Source organism: Pongo pygmaeus, chromosome 12 (genome assembly GCF_028885625.2).
Source record: "Pongo pygmaeus isolate AG05252 chromosome 12, NHGRI_mPonPyg2-v2.0_pri, whole genome shotgun sequence".
Lineage (NCBI taxonomy): Eukaryota > Metazoa > Chordata > Mammalia > Primates > Hominidae > Pongo > Pongo pygmaeus.
The window spans coordinates 106,916,368-106,935,952 of NC_072385.2; the positions used below are offsets into that span (position 1 = coordinate 106,916,368).

General features: G+C 50.7%; 1 protein-coding gene across 3 annotated transcripts in view; it reads right to left on the reverse strand.

Annotated features, from left to right (window-relative positions):
• Nucleotides 1–2,010: 2,010 nt before the first annotated feature.
• Nucleotides 2,011–19,585, reverse strand: part of MAPRE3 (microtubule associated protein RP/EB family member 3) — a 56,659-nt gene continuing 39,084 nt past the window's right edge. Inside the window, exons 1-7 of one of the 3 annotated variants that reach the window (XM_054476164.2) lie at nt 14,034–14,044; nt 6,837–6,964; nt 5,724–5,869; nt 4,904–5,105; nt 3,461–3,615; nt 3,166–3,318; nt 2,011–2,927 (exon numbers count right to left, since the gene is read on the reverse strand). In XM_054476164.2, coding sequence (XP_054332139.1) covers nt 2,859–2,927; nt 3,166–3,318; nt 3,461–3,615; nt 4,904–5,105; nt 5,724–5,869; nt 6,837–6,957 — 846 coding nt within the window. In that variant the 5' untranslated portion in view covers nt 6,958–6,964; nt 14,034–14,044 and the 3' untranslated portion in view covers nt 2,011–2,858. Of the gene's footprint in view, nt 2,928–3,165; nt 3,319–3,460; nt 3,616–4,903; nt 5,106–5,723; nt 5,870–6,836; nt 6,965–14,033; nt 14,045–19,585 lie in introns of those variants that run through there. The other 2 variants (XM_054476163.2, XM_054476165.2) reach the window with 2 other exon arrangements.

The window sequence follows — 19,585 nt, forward strand, 5'->3', positions numbered from 1 at the left end:
GGATCTTGCTCTGTTGCCCAGGCTGAAGTGCAGTGACATGATTATGGCTCACTGCACCCTGGACCTCCAGGGCTCAAATGATCCTTCCATCTCAGCCTCCCAAGTAGCTGGGACTACAGGCATGTGGTACCATGCTCGGCTAATTCTTCTATTTTTTGTAAAGATGGGGTCTCGCTGTTGTCCAGGCTGGTCTCCAACTCCTGCGCTCAAGTGATCCTCCTGCCTTGGCCTCCCCAAATGCTGGGATTACAGACATGAGCCACCACACCCTGCCCACTCTGATCCTTTCTGCCTCCTGCTTCCACTCTACAAATGTTTGTGATGACATTGGACCCACCTGGATAAACCAGGACACTCTCCCTATTTCAAGGTCGGCAGATTAGCTTCCTGAATTCCATCTGCAACTTTTTTCTTTTTCTTTTTTTTTTTTTTTGAGACAGGGTTTCACTCTGTTGCCCAGGCTGGAGTACAGTGGAGCAATCATGGCTCACTGCAGCCTTAACAACAACTGGGCTCAAGTGATCCTCCTGCTTCAGCCTCCTGAGTAGCTGGGACTACAGGCACGTGCCACAACGCCCTTCAAATTTTATTTTTTGTAGAGATGATGTTTCCCTATGTTGCTTAGGGAAGTCTTGAACTCCTGGGCTCAAGTGATCCTCCGGCTTTGGCCTCCAAAAGTGCTGGGATTACAGGCGTGAGCCACCGCGCCTGGCCCACAGGCAGCCTTAATTCCCTTCTGCCGTGTAACCCACATATTCACAGCTTCTGGGGATCGTGACGTGGACATTGTGGGAGGCACTGTTCTGCCTCCCATGCCTACTTTCCCTTCAGGGTGAGGTCTCGGCCGGGCCTGTCCTTTCATGGTATCTACCTGTAATCATGGGGAAAAGCCTTTAAAAATTAGGCAAGGGAATTAAAATCATCACAATAAGTAAAAGCAGGCAAGGAACTTGCTGGAGGAGAACAGAGATAGCATAAGGCAGAAGTGTCTATGTATGTGGGGGTGGGAGTCAAAAGGGGTGGTGGAGGTGGCTGAGGAATAAACAGATATGAATTTTGCTTATTTAAGGCTTGAACCTGGTGTCATGAGAGAAATAGTGGTGGTCTCAAAAGCGGCCATGGGGTGGGGCCACAGAAGAGACGCGGCCCCACCTACATGTTGACCATACTCAGGGTGGTGAGGAAACCAGCGCTGTCCTGCAGCTGGAGGAACCTCAGTGGTCTTTGGGGATGAGCCCTGAACCTCAAGTCAAGAAGTGTGAGTTCTAGTCCAGGTTTCAGCCACGGTGAGTGAGTCACGCACGTGGGCCTCTGACTCCCTCATCAGTAAACCGGGGCTGGTCTAGATGACCCCTCGCATTCATTTCCGCACTCTTGGTCTCTGCTGGGCTTCTGGGACATCGGTTAGTATGGCCTTTTGTTAGGCACATGCCAGGACCGGGGCTGTGCAGATGATGTGGAAGGGTTCCTGACTCCCTGTTCCCACTGGAGCCTACTCTACAGAAGAAACCCCTTGGACGTTGCTGTCCTGGGCTTCAGCACTCAGAACTGCTTGCTCTTTGTGGCCATCCCAGCTCTCTCTGTCACGTGAGCCCTTGTCCCCAGCTGAATCACTATGGTGAGGTGTATGAGCTTTGACAACAGGTGGGGGATGACATGCAGTCCCCCGACCCAAAGGAGACTGAAACGAAGCATCTCTTGGCCAGGCCACCACGGTGCCCCACAGCTGCTTCACCGGCTGTCCCTCGTCATGGCCACGGGCCCATACCTAGTTCCTCCTCAGTGATGGGGGGTTGGGGCCCCTGCCTGCCCTCAGAGCCCTACCACCAGTATTGGGCATTGGGGCTAGGCTGGAGCTGGGCTCTGAGCCCAGAGCTGGTGGTGGTTTCCAGGCCTGTGGGAGGGTGACAGTGAGGCTGTGCCACAGCTGTCACCTCTGGAGAGAGCGGTGCATGGGAGGTGGAAAGCACTGGACCTGTACTGTGGCTCTGTTGAGGGACACATGGCATGGACTTTTACCACACAAGTTTATTTAAATAAAAGTGAACACATATGCAGGCTGGTGCCCGAGGGGCAGGGGGTGGGGAGGGCAGGTGGGAAGCAGACAGACAATGGGGTCCAGGCAGAGTTTGTGTGGTGAACCAGGCTGCTGGAGGAAGTGGCTGGGGGCCTCAGGGCAGCGCTGGGATTCAGTGCTGGGGCAGGGGGCCTTGGGTGGGTGAGCCTGGTGCCAGGAGGTCATTTCCATCCCTCACATGCCCCCCTCCCTCTCCCTGACCCCCTGGGCCTACAGCACTACCTCCTCAGCCCCCTCTCCCTCTCCTGACATCAGCCTTCCCCTTAGCTACTGAGAAGCCAAAAGACAAAATAAATTAGAATGGGTGAGTCCTACCCCAGCCCCCAGCCATGGGGAAGGGAAGCCAAGCCAGGCACGCTGCCCCGGAGCCCGTGCTGTCAGCTCTGGAAAAGAACAGGTAAAGTGCAAGGAGAATCCAGTAAGTAAAAATATACCAATGACTTTGTCAAATACGCAGCTGCTGGCTGTCAGGAGCAGGTGGCTGGCTGGGGCGGGTGGCAGCAGCACCCTGGGAAGTGTTGGGCGACACAGCAGAGAGACAACGGAAATAAATAGGGTGGGTGTGGACAGGGGTCCCGCCAACTGGGCCAGCGCCACCCAGGACGGGCTTCTGCCTGCTTTCCGGCCCCATGCCCCCAAGCCCTGCTCGCCTGGCTCCCCAGTGCTGCGGCACTGACACAAAGTACCCGGCCGACCGTGTTAGGAAAGGACTATAATGTGGGAGTGGAGCAGGGAGGGAGGCACGGGGAAGCCGTGCAGTCAGCCAGGGCTGCGGCCGCCCTCAGTACTCGTCCTGGTCTTCTTGTTGATGCTCTTCAATCTCATCGTCCTCAGGGGGTGCGAATCCTTCCTGGAGGGTGGGAGAGAGAGGAAAGTTGTGGGCCAGGCAGGGCTTCTCAGATTCTGTAAGTAGCTGAAGAGCAAGGGGTCAGGAGCCCGGGAGCCCTGCTAATGGGTGACCCTGGGCTAGTGACTTCACCTCTCTCTCATCAGTAAATGTTCTCCATGGTCCCTTCTGGCCCTATCACGCTTCTGGTCTTAGGGCCTGGCCAGACTGAGGATGGCCCAATGGGCCTGGGAGTGCTCACCTCCGTGGCATAAAGGATGCCAATGATGCCTGAGATAACAGGGCTGTTTTCACTTTCATGCTCCTGGCAGATGAGCTCGATGTCACGAAGTTTGCTGAAGTAGAAGTCACGTTCCTTCTCCAGCCCGTCCACTGTCAGCTTCAAGTCCACCAGCTGCTTGGGGACAAAGTGATGTTCAAGCCAGAGGTCCCCACCTCAGGCTCCCCTGCCTGCCCTCCTGTTTTCCCTGCAGACACCCCAAGGGCCTGGCTTTGGTGACAGGGCTATCTCAGCTACCCTTACCCATCCCACTCACCTGTTGGTTGAGTTCAAGAATTTGGGCATCAGTCTCATGGCCGCCATTTCGGGCTGATGGAGGATTCTTCCGGAGAATGCAGGGGGGGGCCACATTGCTCAGCCGGCCAGAGGTCTGCATGTTTTTTGGGCCTGTGGGGGACGTCCTCTGTGGAACTGCCCAGAGGAAAAGAGTCAGGTGAGTCTGTGTGAGCCCACAGCGCACGTGGCAGGAGACAGCCTGGTGTGAGGACTGCGGGGGCAGGCCCATGCGACAGGCAGGCACTCTCACCCCCCTGCCCCCACCCCAGGAAGGGCATCTACAGCTAGGCCCTGAGCCTTGGCCACATGGACACTCCAGCAGCTGGGCAGCCCTTTGGCAAGCCCGGGAGAGCAGAAACTATAGGGAACTAAACAAGGTGTGAGGTGTTGGGGCAGGGAGAGAGCTGGCTTGAGGGATACAGGAGATAAATTAGGACAGCAAATTTGGGGAAGTGGAGTTGGAAGGGTGCGGGGCCCTCTCGTACTGATAGCTAGAGGAAAGGCAGCTGGCACAGGGTCTTTCCTAACAGAAGCCCCAGCCCAAAGCCATCGTCCCTGGGTGGCTGCCCCTCCAGGGACCCTGTGTCAGGATGGGCTCTTTTGCCCTCTGCTGGGCTGGACCAGGTATCTGCACAGTGGTGGCCAAATCAGGGACCCCAGCTCCTCCCCAGCGCAGCCAGCATGCCGTGGCGACTTGCTCACTAGTGACTGCACCTCCCTAGACAGAGCAGGCTGCTTCTAGTGCAAAGCAAGCAGGCGGGTGAGTGGGGCAGGCCCAGGCAGAACAGCAGTGCAGACAGAGGAGGTGGCTCTGCTATGACGGGGTCCGACGCGGGCTGGGGCTGCTCCTCTCCCTTCCTCTCCCAATGCTGCTGCTTCCCAAAGGCCCTATTGCTTCTCTCCCTTCCCCTCCATGACCCAGACAAAGCCTCCTTTCTAGAGACTCATCTTTTGAGGACTTAGGACTATTGGGCCTTTGGAGTGGGGAAAGGTGTGATCCAGCTTGGCAACTCCTGCCCCGGCCATCCAGGGGGCAGGCGGCAAGAAGGGGCTGTGGTGCTGGCACCAGGCTCTTGGTCTGGATGCACCTGGACGGAGAAACCAAGCCACCTTGCTCCCCCAACATCTTGAGGCAAACAAGTTAGCTCATGCTATGAAACAAAGTGCCTTGGGCCTCCTACCCCAGCTGCCACCATGGCTGGTGCTGGTGGCTCTCTTAGAGCAATTTGTGGAGCTCTCTCACCCACTACTTTCACTCCCCCTGGTCTAACTGGCCAGCAGGCGGCGTCATCCGAACTCCGTGATAACAAGTCTCCTCCAGGCTGGCAGGGCCGGGCCGGGCCGTGGCCCAGGGGGCACTCCTGGCTGTAGAGGCCTGCCGGCCCGGCCCCCCACACTCCCTCCCCCAGCTCGGGCACGTTACCTGCTGTGCCAATGAGTTTCTTGGATTTGTTGAAGATCTGATCACCTGGGTTAGGAGGTGGCGCTACGTCCTGGCCCTGCCGCGCCAGCAGAGGGTTGTAATCCTTTCCATCATAGTTTGCGTCAAAGAATTTCTTAAACCACTGAATAAACTCAAAATTATCTTGGAATTTTCCTTTCACTAATTTCTCTACAGGAATGATCTGAAATAGACCACATAAGCAGAGTACTTTAGCCACCTGCTGCTGTAGGGCCGCCTTCCTCAGCTGAGGGCCACTGCTCTCAGGAAAGCCAGCCCCTGGGCTGCAGCGTCCTCCACCTTCTCCACTTGCCCCCCTCCCACGGCACCAGAGCAGACAGGTAGGCTGGTAGGCCCTAGTGTCAGATCCAGAGGCATCCCTTCTCTACAGGCACCGTGTGGAAGAACTGTGTGGGGAGGCGTCCCTTGGCTCTACTGCCTGCGTGTGGGCTGGGGGTCTGCAGCCACCGAGGCAGGAGAGTGAGCAGAGACACTTTCTCGGGCCCTACAGAGACAGAGAGAGGTGGAACTTCACAGGAGCAGTACACAGAGCTCAGTGTTGGGGTGGGCAGGGTCCAGAGAGGAGGAAGGGAAAGGAATGTTGTCATGATGGCATGGCAAGTGTTGTGGGCTTTTCCATTGTGCCCTGAGCAGGGGGAAAATTCTCTCTGGAGAGTCGGGAGGTGGAGGGAGGCGCGAGCACTGGAATGACCCCAGCAGCCCCAGTTGCCTGGGCTGGTGGGTCCTCTTCTTCCCCAGGGTCACACTGCTCCTCAGGGCCCCCCGGAGCGCAGGCACCTACTTTGTCAACACCCATCTTCTTGAAAGCTGCTTGCAGCACCTTGAAGTTGTGGATGTATTCATGCTCTAGTTTGGCCTGGAACTTCACTTTCCTCAAGTGCACACAGCCAGGGAAGAGCATGTCCATGAACTGGCAGTAGGCTGCCCCTGTGGAGAAGGACAGCTGGCTGAGGGGTCTCGCTGCTCTCCTTCTGTGGGCTGCTGTCTCTCACTTCCCCAAACCCGTCTCCTCTTCTCTCTCCTTGTTCTGGGGCTGGGGCCAGTCCTACTTTCAGGATAGACATGGCCAGAATCCCCCCAGCTTTCCACGAATAAGAGCAATGACTATTTATTGATGCATATTATGTACCAGCACCACACCAAACACTGCATGTAGGTAGGGCAATCCCAACAGGAACTCTAGTTAGTTAGTGATATTATCTCCATCTTATGGATGGGAAAACTGAGGCCTAGGGCAGTATAGTGACTTGCCCAAGGTTGCATCACCAGAAGAAGAGTTGAGAGCTGGACCCAGAGAGGTGTGGTCAGACCTGTGGCTCCTCCTTTCCCTGCAGTCCTTCCCGGTGCCTCTCCTGCTCTTCTCTTTCCCTGCCTCCATTTCTTGACTTCAGCTCCAGACAGTCTGACTAGTTCAGGGCCTCCAGCTCTCCTCCTCAATCGAATCACAAGCTACAGCCATGGGCTGCATAACGATGGTTTGGTCAATGATGAACCACATATATGATGGTGGTCCCATAGGATTATAATACCATGTATTTATTTTATTATCACCTTTTCTATGTTTAGGTATGTTTAGATGTGCAAATACTTACCATGTATGTGTTAAAACTATCTGCAATAGTTAGTACAGAAACATGCTGTCCATGTTTTTAGCCTAGGAGTAGTAGGCTATACCATATAGCCGAGGTGTGTCCTAGGCTACACCGTCCAAGTTTGTGTAAATACACTCTGTGATGTTCATACAACAAAAGCATTGCCTAAGGATGCATTTCTCTGGGCACATCAGTCATTCAGCCATGCATGACTGTATATTCCCTGCTGTGGCTGCTCTGCCTTCCGACCTTTCTTTCCTTTCCTTCCAGCAGGGCCACTTCCCATATTCCCAGCCTCCTACCTGAACAGAGCTGTTCTATCTTGGTATAGTTGAGGTGCAGGGAGTCATTGACCCATGCAAGCATATCATGGCGACTCAGATTTTCACTGGTCACAGATGTGGAGTACACATTGACGGCCATACCCCAGCTGGAAAGCAAGAAGAAAGGTGAGGTCAGCACTGGGGCCTCATGCAGCTCCTTAGCTGTCAGGAGAGAGGGGCTGTATGATACTGGGAAGTAAGAAGCATTCCCTCCAGATTGGCCTCGCAGTTTACCCCCAGAGGGAGGGTCTTTATTCCTTAGACATTTCATGAGCATCTACTATATGCCAGACGTGCACCAGGAGCCAGTAATTCTAAGTTAATTAAGATATGGCCTCTGCCTTGAGGCATTTACAGACAGGCAGATCCCCTCAGTAGGGAGTGATGGGGCAGTGAAACAGGCACATAAATGTTCAGGGACAGCACAAAGAAGGGTGTGAGCGCATCTGCTGGGCAGGGTCAGCGAAGGCTTCAGAGCAGAGATGTTGGAGCCTGAAAAGAATAGGAATTTTCCAGACATAAAAAGGGATGGGTGGAAGGCATTTCAGGCACAGGGACTAGCAAGAACAAAGGCAGAGCTTATTCCGGGCACTCTGAGTCGTGAAGCAGGCCCAGGGAGCAGATTTTTCTGTTGGGGTGTGGCACAATGAGGTTGGCAGGGACAGGTTGCCAGGCCCTTGTTTACCAGAAGGAGGAATCTGGACTTTCTATTTGGATGACAGGAAGCCATTAGAGGGTTTTAAGCGACAGTAACCTGACCAGATTTGTGTTTTAGAAAGCCAGCTAACCTTTGCCTCTGCTCCAACTTCAGACTCCATATTCCTGTGGCTGATGCAGAGGCATCTAAATTCTGCTTGTCCACAACCTTCCCTTAGAATATGCTTCTGGCTCCTGTATTCATTATCCCAGTGAATGTCACCACCAGCAATTAATCACCACCTTAGAAACCTGCGGGGTCATCCCAGACAGCTTACTCTCCCTCAGGCACCTATCGAGTCATTCCTCAAGTCCTGGAACACCGCCTCCTCAATCCGCCCTGTTCTGCTTACCCTCAGGATTTATGCATACCACTGTCCCTTGGCATTAATGAGGGAATTTGTTCCAGAACATCTCCTCATACCAAAGTCAATGCACAGTCCAGTCCCTTATATAAAATGATGTAGTATTTACAGTTAACCTACACACATCCTCCTGTATGATTTAAATCATCTCTAGATTACTTATAATACCTACTACCATGTCACTTCGATGTAAATAGTTGTTATACTGTATTGTTTAGGAAATCATGACACGACAAAAAAGTCTGTAGGCAATGCAACAATCCTTTTTTTTTCCTGAATATTTTTGATCGGTATTTGATTGAATCTACAGATGTGGAACCCATGGATGTGGAGGGCTGACTGTATTTTCTCTCTAGCCCAGGCTAGCAGGAGCCTCCTAAAAGGCCTTCCAGCCTCCAGTCTCTCCCTCCTCCTAATCCATCCTTGACACTGCTGTTGTCAGAATCTACCTAAAAGCAGGCCTGGCCACCGCCCTCCCCAACTTCAAGTCCTTTCAGCCAGCAGTCATAAAAGAGACACTCCTTGGCCGAATTTGCCTTGCAGACTTAAACTGTTTAGCACTCATAGTGTTGGAAACAGTTTTGAATTAGTGCCTAATATTTTAAAGTTGAGATGTTTAACAACTTGGGATTTCTGGCTTCTTTTGGCCACTCTGACCCTATGCTCCCTCACTGAAACCAGCAGTTGGAGTGGAGCCAGTAGTGAGCCTCCTTCCCACCCAACAGAGGCCAAGGGTCAGCTGCTGCTGCTAACTGACTTGCGCTGTTAAGAAAAGGACATATTTCTTGTAACCAGGTCTTTATCAGAAATGGAGAAACAAGATAGGTCAAAATGACTGCGTTTTCCGAGAATTGTGAGGACATGTGTTTCCGGAGTGAGTGAAGAATATTTCTCCAGGTTTAATATGTAAAGTGTCTCTGTGAAATAAGCACACATCTTATACACCTTATATTCTTACAGAAAGAATATTTCCCTGCCTGTTGCAGGCATCTGCTGTTATCATGTGACTCCTCCTGACCACTTATCAAACTCATAAGGGGACCCCACCTCTTCAGCCTTATCTCCTACTTTGATTCCCCAATTAGGAGCTACAGGCAGCTTCCTACTCACCCTCTGTCTGGAATGCTGTCCCCACCCCAAAGTTCATTCATTTTCTGTTCCATGGTTCCCAATTGTGGCCCCAGACCTGCGCATTGGGACTATATGGGGATCAGCTGGTTAGAAATTCCAATTCTCTTGTCCTCTCTCAGACCTAACTAAATGAGAAACTGCCTTTGACCAAGATGCCCGGAGGATCTGCAGGCACAGTCCTGTTTGAGTAGTACTGCTTTAGACAGGGAGGCTCAGCAAGGCATCTGCAGAGCTGTGTGCCACTTACATTCCCACCCCTGACCCCAAGCACATAGGACGGAGCATGTTTAACTTAAATGAATGCTTTGAAGAAAAATCATGAGAGAAAACCCTCTTCTTTATTCCTAGTTCTTCCTCCTTTGAAAAATAAACCTTGTCCTTCATTGCCCAGGCAAAGGGAGGCCAGGCGGGGCCAAAAAGCCAAGAGAAACAGAAATGAATTATTGTCTTGGGAGCTCCTAAAGACTCAAGACCTGGCAATTTCGGAGCTTTCCGAGGGTAATGTTGACTGCACTTGAGTCTCCTCCTTCACAACGTCTCTGCGCCCACTGCCCTGCATCTTGGCCCTTGCGCTCACCACTGGACTTGCTTAAATGCCTGCGCCCCATGTCGGAAGTGCCTTGAAGCCAAGAGTGGGGTATCCAGGCCTGTCACAGGCAAGATGTTCAGTAACACTGAACCATTGAGTGATGCCTCGTGTCCTCTCCTCTTTCTGAATCGTGTCTCATCGCCTTCTGGCCTGGGTCCCCCTGCCATCCCCCTACCATCCCCCCTCCCCCAGCACTCAGCCTCAGGACTCTGCTTTAGCTCCAGGGGACTTTTTCTGACCCCCTCTGTGGGAGGCATGTGCCCATGATCCTACAGCACCCTGGGCATGGCTCTTCGTGGCATCCCACATGGTCTTTTGAAATCATGTGTGTGAGACCGGGTGCGGTGGCTCATGCCTGTAATGCCAGCACTTTGGGAGGCTGATGGGGGGGGGGGGCGCCGAACACCTAAGCCAGGAGTTCGAGACCAGCCTGGCCAACATGGCAAAACCCTGTCTCTACTAAAATTAGCCAGGCATGTAATCCTAGCTACTAGGGAGGCTGAGGCAGGAGAATTGCTTGAACCCAGAGGTGGAGTGTTGCAGTGAGCCAAGATCATGCCACTGTACTCCAGCCTGGGTGACAGAGCCAGACTCCGTCTCCAAAAAAATAAATAAATAAAAAAATAAAAATGTGTGTGCCTGCCCCTTCCACCTGACTGTAAGCTCTTCAATGGCCAGGCTGTGTTCCATTCACTTTCAGGTTCTATACCAGTTCTTGGTGGATAATAACTGCCTAACCATATTGGTGGAGTGGAATTGCAGACTGGCGTTAGGGGAGTGTTTCTGAGTTCCCAGGATGCACCTAAAGTAACAGGAGGAGGAGTGGATGGGTGGATGGATGCTAAGCTTGCCGAAGGGGCAGAGTGGGTAGGGTCAAGGAAAGGGCATCTGATTTTGATGAGTATTATTTAGTTGTGGACTGCAAGAAATTGAAAAGATTTGCCCCTGTCCTGAAGGAGTTCATAATCTTATTGGGGAGAGTAATGCACACATGAGAACAGTATAACCAAATGCCCAAAAGTGTGCTGGAAACAGCAAGTGCCACAGGAATCGGGAAGGAGAGGGCATGCAGAGGTAGAGAGATGGATGTGAATGGCCCCAGGGCCAGAGTGGTCAGACTCTGCCAAGTCCCCAGGGAGGGTGCAGAGGACGGCCAGGAGCTGGTGCAGAGGGCACCAGCTATTCCAGGAACTGTCCGGAATGATTCTGCAGGAGTGTTCCACAGGCTCAGAGACTCATTTCCCTATGAGGCCCCTGGGGCAGAGTGATTCTGGGCCAGCTGTGGCTGACAGGCCTCAGAGGGGCTGGTCGGGTCTGGGGTGGTTCTGGGTGCAAGGAGTAGTCTTAGGTTGGCCCTGGGAGTTCCCGAGCAACTTTAGGGATTTTGTTCTGCTTAAAGTGTGTGAATTTCAAGGGCTGACTACTAAAGAAAAGGAAAGGCAATGGTCTTAGTCCAAACATATCCTCCAGTTTTTGATTGAAATCATTTGAGCCTCAAGGGTCTTCCAGCCTGGGGGCAGCTTTCCTGGTTCCACAGGATTGGACCTGCTAATGGTTCAGGCCTCCTCCATGCATTGCAGAGATTCTTTACTAGGAGAGTCCACCGGCTTCTCCTGCAGAGACTTCAAGAGGCTAGAGTGCAGCCCAAGTGTGTGTGTGTAGGATATATTATATATACATTATATGTTATATGCACATATTTTACACACACACACACACACACACACACACACACACACATATAATTTTGAAGAATACCCCAGATGATTCTGGTGCACAGCCCTGTGTGAGAACCACAGCCTTCATTTGATATGCATACTTAGCTGGGATTTACTGGCTTTTGCTGCAATGGCAAAGGCTGGAACATTGGGATGTTTTGCCACGTATCTAGGGGGAAAATGCTAGCCAGTCCTTGGCACACAAGGAAGATCTCCAGTTTCCCTGGAGTTTAGAACACAACTAAAGGCCTCGCTTTTAGGGCTCCCAAGAGTCACTAAGAGCCACATAGCTGCTTGAAAAATGCCCAGGTCTTCTCAGCATTGACCCAGTTTTGTCAATGCCTGATGACGGGAGGGCATTTTCCACACCTTTGGTCTGACTCTAGGGTCCCATGAGTGGCAGCAGTGCCTGTGTGAAGGAAGCTGGAAAAAATGGCTCCTTTCAGGGCCCAGCAACGAATCACGCTGTTATCCACTATGGGGCTTCTGGGGAAGCAGGTAGCTAGTAGCAGGAACAGAGCCTCAGTCCCTACTCAGGACTTGCTCAGGTCCTCTCAACTGGTGCTACACTCTGCCCTAGTAGGGGTCCATTTGGCTCAGGAGGACTCATCCAGGGCACCCAGAGGTCTCTGCAGGAATTCTCTGCTGCACCTGCTAGGGCAGCATGAAGTAACAGCCTCCTTGTTTCCTCCCCAGTGTGAAACACTGGGGAAGGCAGGATGCCCTTTTAATTTTCCTCTCCTAGCTTTGGCTCTGTAAATAGAACTAAATATGGCCAGCAGGTGGCACCCAGGTCCTGAGCAAAAACTCCTTTAAATGTATCCCCCATCCCCCAATCCCCCTTTCCAGAGCTCAGTTTAGAGCTCAAATTGGGAGCCTCTAAAAGCTGGGCTGGCTGAGGGGCCTGGAGCATTGGGGCTGTTCTAAGATCCTGGACTGAACTAAGCCAGCCTCTGTATCCCCCAAAACCACAGTTTGAACTCACCAAACAGGTCCAACTTCTGATTGCCTTTTGCATTGGGGGTTGACTTGGGCCTGGACTCACACCAGACCAGCTGCTGGGGGCAGAGGTGTATAAAGTATTTGCCCAAGCATCAGGGTCTAAGTGGACCAGCTGCCTCCAATTACAGCAAAGACATAACCTGAGGAAACTCTTAATAATAACACACTTGTTCCCAAGAGCTCCTTCACCTCCCCGGAGAGAATGGTAGGTAGCCACTTGGAGGGGCAGGCTCTGTCCCAAGAGATGTAGTAGCAGTGTCTTCCAACCCCATCCACATGTTTCTACCATGATCTTTGGCACATGTGACTGTCAGGAGAAACAGACCCTGATTGGATTGTGGCATGTCATCATCCAGGTGGATCCCCATTCGAGGATCAGACCGACAACGTGGCTTTGGGGAAAGCCTGCTCTGAAGGGCCTCGACTCCTGCTATCAGGAATGGAGTCAAGGGAAAGAAAAGTTGAGGAGGTTTAATCTGGTGATTTTGCTGAGTCATTTCCTATACTAGGACTATAAGGTTCATGGTGCATTCACAGGCAACTGGGAAAGGCAATTACAGCTCTCATTGCGGGAGGGGAAGCTGCTGGTCATTCTGCAGACTGAGGCCTTAAAAATGGTCATCAAGACCAAATCCCACTAACCCATGGTCAGAAGCGTTTCTAGAGACCATCTGCTTCCTTCCCAGGCAATTAGGACTGCACGTAGATCTAGGAACTTATATTCTTAAATCATAAAGATGGCCAATAAGTGCACAACTGAAATTTCACATTCTATTATTTACTGACCTTATCACCAGCCTAAATCTAATTTTAGATTTTTGTTTTTAAATCTGTCTTCCACAAATACGTCTTAAGGGTAATTTAGGGGCCCTCAGTCTCCTCTAATGCTCTAGAGCTCTTTTTACCCCAAGTTTAGCTCTGTTCTGGCTGGTCCCTGGAAGAACCCCCTGCAGTTTTCAGGCCTCCACCCTCTGCCCAGCGTGGCTATGAAAGACACACCAGGTCTACCAGTCCTGAAGGAGGTGGCCAGCATGCCTCCAGCAAGCTCCAAAAAGGTAGTGCTTAAGAACACTGGATCTCCAGGCACATCATGTGCGTTCAAATCCTAGTTGTACCATGTCCTAGCTGTCTGACTTGACTTTAGGTCTCAGTTTCCTCATCTATAAAGTGAGGACAGTGACAGCTCCCACCTCAGAGAACAGTTATGAGGATTAAGTGAGCCATGCGTACACAGTGCTGAGCACAGAGCCTGACATTCAGTATGTATTTGGCAAGTGCTGTCAGCATCGCGGGGACAGACAGTGAGAATCTAAGGGCATTTGTTTGAGGAGCAGGTGCCTGACACACAGCCAGCCTCTGGTCTCTGAGACCATGGAAATGCCAGTCCGGAAGGGAGACAGACTACGGAAATTTCTCTGCCGCTTTGCCTTGAGACAGCCACATGGGCTTCCCAAAGCTGGGCTCTGACCACAATCCCTCCCCAGCTCCAGATTTGCCACATAGCCTGCTTTGTAGATGCCATCCTACCAGCCAAGACGACTGGAACAGATGCTGTGGGATCAGAAGAGAGAGAACTCCACAGAGCCAGCCAACACGTTTCCCGTTCCTGAAGTGGGGCTATGCCCATTGTCACTGGGCTGCCCCTTCGTGCCCAGGTCCAGGGGGCTGAAGTCACCTGTTTGGAAAATCTGCAAAATTGCTACCCCTACCCCCGTGAGTCACACATCCAGGTTATTCTGGGCTTGCATGGAGGCAGTATGTGCAGGTGGGGCTGAGGGGTTCTAAGGGGCTGGGGAGCCAGCCAGCGGGTCACAAAGCCCTGGCAGACCCGGCCAATCACCTTCTTCTTATGGCTGAGCAAGGACCTGACTCTTTGAGAGGCTCAGCCTCTCAAAGCTGGATTAGTCAATGCAGAGACAAGGCAAGTGGAGTATTTGCAACGTTGGCCTGGAGCCCAGCATGCGCCCCCTCCCATAGATCCAGGACAGGGATCTGGATGGCTGTGGGTTCAGATAGGGACTGAAACTCCTCCAGGATTTTGTTCTCACAACACTTTTAGGTCACAGCTCTAAGACCCTGAGCCCTGCTGAAGTTCCAGCCACTGGGATCCTGGACATGTCCTGCTGAATAATGATCTGAACTCACCAAGGCTCTCCCCAGGCTGGTTGGGATAATGGTGCCACATCCCTGTAGCTGCTAGCCAGGGAAGGAGTCCTTGGGGGAGGTTCTGGCTAGGTCACCCTATCTGACCATAACTTCGAGGGTTAATGGAAACCCTGCAGTATAGTAAACAGAATTTCTCATCTCTAAAATCAATCCATTTTAGTAGGGTTCATCTAGGTGGGCAGATAGAAAGGCGATATTTTCTTTCTAAAGGTTCTTTGCTGGAGATCTTTCAGTTCCTCAAACACCTACTTTTTAGGTCAACAAATGTCCATGGAGTCACCCATCAATCCAAGGCTCCCAGCAGAAGGCAGACAGTGTGACTTGGCTGCAGGCTTTGCCATTCGCTGCCTGTGAGACACAAGCAAGTAGGCGAAGGTATCCAAGCCTCAGTTTTCATGAAGCATCAGAATGATGGTATGATTGAGCATGGGGCTGTTGGGAGGATAATGAGTACTGCTGGCAGGAGCCAAAGGTTCACCATCATCCTGCTTTGGGGGCTGAGCAACCTTTACTGATAGGCAAGATCACTGACATAGACATATCTGACTCACCGTCTTCTTTCCTGCACCCTGACCCAATTCCCACAGACCCTCTGATCAGGGTCCTGAGCAGGGAGAGAGCAGGGACAGCCTTGGGTATCCACTCTCTGCTGCTTCAGGCAGAAAGACAGAGCTGTGCTTTTGGAGCTATGTTGCCCATTTCTTTCCTCAATTAGTACTGGCTCAGGGCTCAGTGCACAATAGCTTCTCGGTACCTATATATTTATTGAATGAATGAATGAATGAATGGGAGAGGTTAAACTAGGGTTTGGGGGGTTCAGATGGCAGGTGGACTCAGAAAGTTTGGTTTTCTGGTTTTGTTTCTTGCTCGTTGACCCTGAGGAGGTGCCACTGGCTACATGGAGAAGGAAGGAGAGGAGAATGCTAGCTGCACTCCCTGGCTACATGCAAACAGATGCAGCACGAAGCCTTGGGAACCTTGGCAAGGGATTTAAACAATCTCCCTCTAATGCATGTAACATGGTGCTGCTGGACTTCCCAGAACAGGATTTTAAGATGGTTCCGAGAGTGGAACCTGGTAACTCCTGAGAGCACCTCTCTGCTTGGTCTGCTCTGGGGGTGGGCTGCTGGCCCATCTGTGGCTAGCCTCAGGATAGAGGGAAGGGAGCTGCAGCAGCTGCCATGACGTGTTGGGAAGGGAACTGTCATGTTCGCAGCAGCCCTGGTGGGTCTGATGTTTTCTTAATTATCCTTCAAGCTCCAAAAGCACATCCATGTCTCTGGGGACACATACAAGTCATGTCACTTTATGTTCCTTTGGAACTATGTCTCTTTGGACTGTCTGGCTTATAGTTGTTGTTCAGGGCCAAGTGATGTGTCACCCTTCTCTGAAATGTCTGCATCCTGTGAATTGTTTAGCCTACTTTCCCCTGACCCCAGGCTCAGGCCCCTCTTCTCTGCTCTCACCGTACCTTTCACCCCACATCCAGTCCCCTCCCAAAATCCTCCCAGTTTTACTTCTGTGCCCTTTTGACAGGGCACAGTCATTTATACTTTAACCTTTCCACCAGAAAGTCGACGTTGAAGATGTCCAGGACAAACTTAAGTTTCAGTGTTTGTTGAACTCTCTGTGCCCTCTCCAGTAGACTGCAATTCCTCATGCCCTCAGACGCTACCCTACCTGCCTGTTCTGCAGGACTAACCCCACGTGGAGACAGTCAGCCCCCACCCCAGTGGGGACGTGCACTGGAGAGCTTCCAGAAGGCCTGCAGATAGCTTCTCTCCTGCCCTACCATAGTGCCTGAAATTCCCACCAGAAATGCCACTCTTGTGGATTACAGCATCCAGCTCCAGAAAGCCTTTGTTACCTCAATTTTGCTTATGAGGAAATGAAGGCTGAGGATTCCAGTGACTTTTCCAAGTTCAAGATCAACCACTGGCAAGATCAGAGCTGAACCCGGCCAAATGAACCCAAATCCCATGCTCTTTCCACACCACCACACTGGGGCAGGAAGGATATCCCATGCTCTTTCCACACCACCACACTGGGGCAGGAAGGACGATTTGATTTTTCACAGCTCTAGAGCAGGATGACTTGCCCAGATTTCACTCCTTGAGAATTAGGAGGAGGGAAAGGGAATTTCAGAGGGTTTCTTCTTCTTCTTCTTCTTTTTTTTTTTTTTGAGATGGAATCTTGCTCTGTCGCCCAGGCTGGAGTGCAGTGGCATGATCTCGGCTCACTGCAACCTCCACCTCCCAGGTTCACGCAATTCTCCTGCCTCAGCCTCCCAAGTAACTGGGATTACAGGCGTCCATCACTATGCTTGGCTAATTTTTGTATTCTTAGTAGAGATGGGGCCACCATATTGGCCAGGCTGGTCTCAAACTTTTTACCTCGTGATCTGCCCGCCTCGGCCTCCCAAAGTGTTGGGATTACAGGCATGAGCCACCATGCCTGGCCCAGTTTTCTTCTTTATACTTATTTTTTCAAGACATTGCAGCATTGCCTTAACCTCTCTCTCTTTTTTTTTTTTTTTTTTTGAGATGGAGTCTCGCTTTGTTGCCCAGGCTGGAGTACAATGGCATGATCTCAGCTCACTGCGACCTATACCTCCCTGGTTCAAGCAATCCTCCTGCCTCAGCCTCCCGAATAGCTGGGATTACAGGTGTGTGCCACCACACCCAGATAATTTTTGTATTTTTAGTAGAGATGAGGTTTCACCATATTAGCCAGGCTGGTCTTGAACTCCTGACCTCAATTGATCCACCTGCCTCAGCCTCCCAAAGTGCTAGGATTACAGGCATGAGCCACCAGGCCCGGCCTAGCATTGCCTTAATCTCGACCAGCAAGTGCTTACTGACCACTGACAAAATGCTCAACACCCAGTGAGGCATCACGAGGACATGGGATCATTTCAAGGTATGGGTCCTGTCTTTATTAAGGAGCCTTTCTTTGGTTGAAGAGGTAAGAGTAATTTATAAAATAACAAGGGACGCCACAAAGCAGAATATATGAAGTGCTAAATAGTGAAAGCACCTTTGGCTTTTAAGTGTTCCAGGCACATGAAAAAGATGAGAGGGGGATCAGCAGTTAGAGGGTTTCTGGAGGAAGGTGGCACCTATTTGGGCCTTTAAAGATGACAGGATGCCAGAAAGCAGTGAAGAGAAAATGGGAAATTCTGGACATGGGAAACATATTTATTATTACTTTTATTTTTAAAAAAGAGCATAAGACCAATGACTTAGTCCTGGAGGAATGTTAGGGACGCGATGAAAATAGAGGAGGTGGAGAGAAGGTGATGTCTTAGGAGCCAAGGGAGGGCCCACTTTCAAAGAGGAGGTCATCTGCCCTGTTTAATGAAGCTACCAGACCAGAGGTGGTGATATGGTCATTAGACTGTGCAATAAGAAATGATGAAACTCTGAGTCATTTTGTTGGAGTGTGGGGACAGCAGCTAGACCTGCAGATAATTGTGGAGTCCTTATCACTTGCCCAGGAGGAAGCTGGAGAGGGACATCAGGTGTTTGTCATCACAGCCATGTATGTCTGCTGCAGCACTTCAGGTAGATAGTGAGTGACTGCTTGCAGGGTGGAGAGCATTTTGGTTCTTTCAGTTAAAATTTGAAATGAAATATAGATTAGGCCCGGGTGCTGTGGCTCATGCCTGTAATCCCAGCACTTTGGGAGGCCGAGACAGGTGGATCACCTGAGGTCAGGAGTTCGAGACCAGCTGGCCAACATGGCAAAATCCCATCCCTACTAAAAATACAAAAATTAGCCGGGCGTGGTGACACGCACCTGTAATCCCAGCTTCTTGGGAGGCTGAGATAGGAGAATGGCTTGAACCCGGGAGGCGGAGGTTGCAGTGAGCCAATATCGCACCACTGCACCCCAGCCTGGGCAACAAAGAGCGAAACTCCATCTCAAAAAAAAAAAAAAAAAAAAGAAATATAGATTAAAAGATTAAAAGTAGGCTTGTGCTCCTTATCTCAACATCTCACCCATCTGCCTTCAGACTCCATATCCTACCCTCAAGTTCTAGATTTTATCTGTCCAAGAAGACCCATGAGTGCGACTCATGATCTTTCTCCAGCTACTCACAACACTGTATCACAAATGCAAAGCAAGATGGGAAATGTGTTTATATAATAAAGTCTTAACTAAGTTGAATGTTTGGAAAATAATCTTGTACGTATTGATTAACTTTGTTTAACTGTGGTTAATCAGAGCCCTTTTTAATGTTTGGTTTTGTGGGAAATTACTGTATTAAGGCAGGAAGAATAGACAAAATTGCTTTCTAAGGACATTGCAGAGCCTCAGATTCAATCACTCACTCATCACCATTTGTGGAGTGTGTGCTTCAGCACCCAATGCTGTGTGCCAGCCCCTGCGCCAGCACGGGACCTATAGGAAGAAATGAACCCACTCTGGGCCCTCGAGAAATTAATGAACTTAGGTGAGAGCTAGACAACTGAATGAAATAACCAAAGGGCAACACATCACGCTCCAACTCCAGATGCAGGAGCTGCTGGAGCAACTCTGCTTCCTGCATCAGGGAAAGCTTTGTAAAGGAAACATGGTTTGAACTGGGTCTTGAAGGAGGAACTCATCAGGCAGGTAAGAGTTAAGAGGAAAGGGGAATGCATGGGGAGGAGGGAAAGGACTGCAAGTAGCTCATCCCAGAGTCATGTTGGGGCAGAAGGAGATGTGGTTAAAAAGGCAGACGAAAGCCACATCACCAGTAGCTCTGCAGGCCATTGTTAAGGAGTTATTTTATCTGGAAGGGAAACTCTCCAGAGGATTTTCTTTTCAGGTACACAGTATTTTAGTCAGCAATACAAAATATTGCTAATACTGTAGTTAAAATAATTTCCAAATCAAAATTACAACAAATGAAATTACAGTGCTTAGAAACTGCATTCAATTTATAATTCTGCAGAGGATTTTATATTATCTTTTCTAGTAAAAACTGAAGAGATTCCCAAGAGAGTCCCTCCAATTTTCTGTAAACTTTTGACTTTGAAATGATTTTAGACTCACAGTAGCAAAACAGAACAAGTA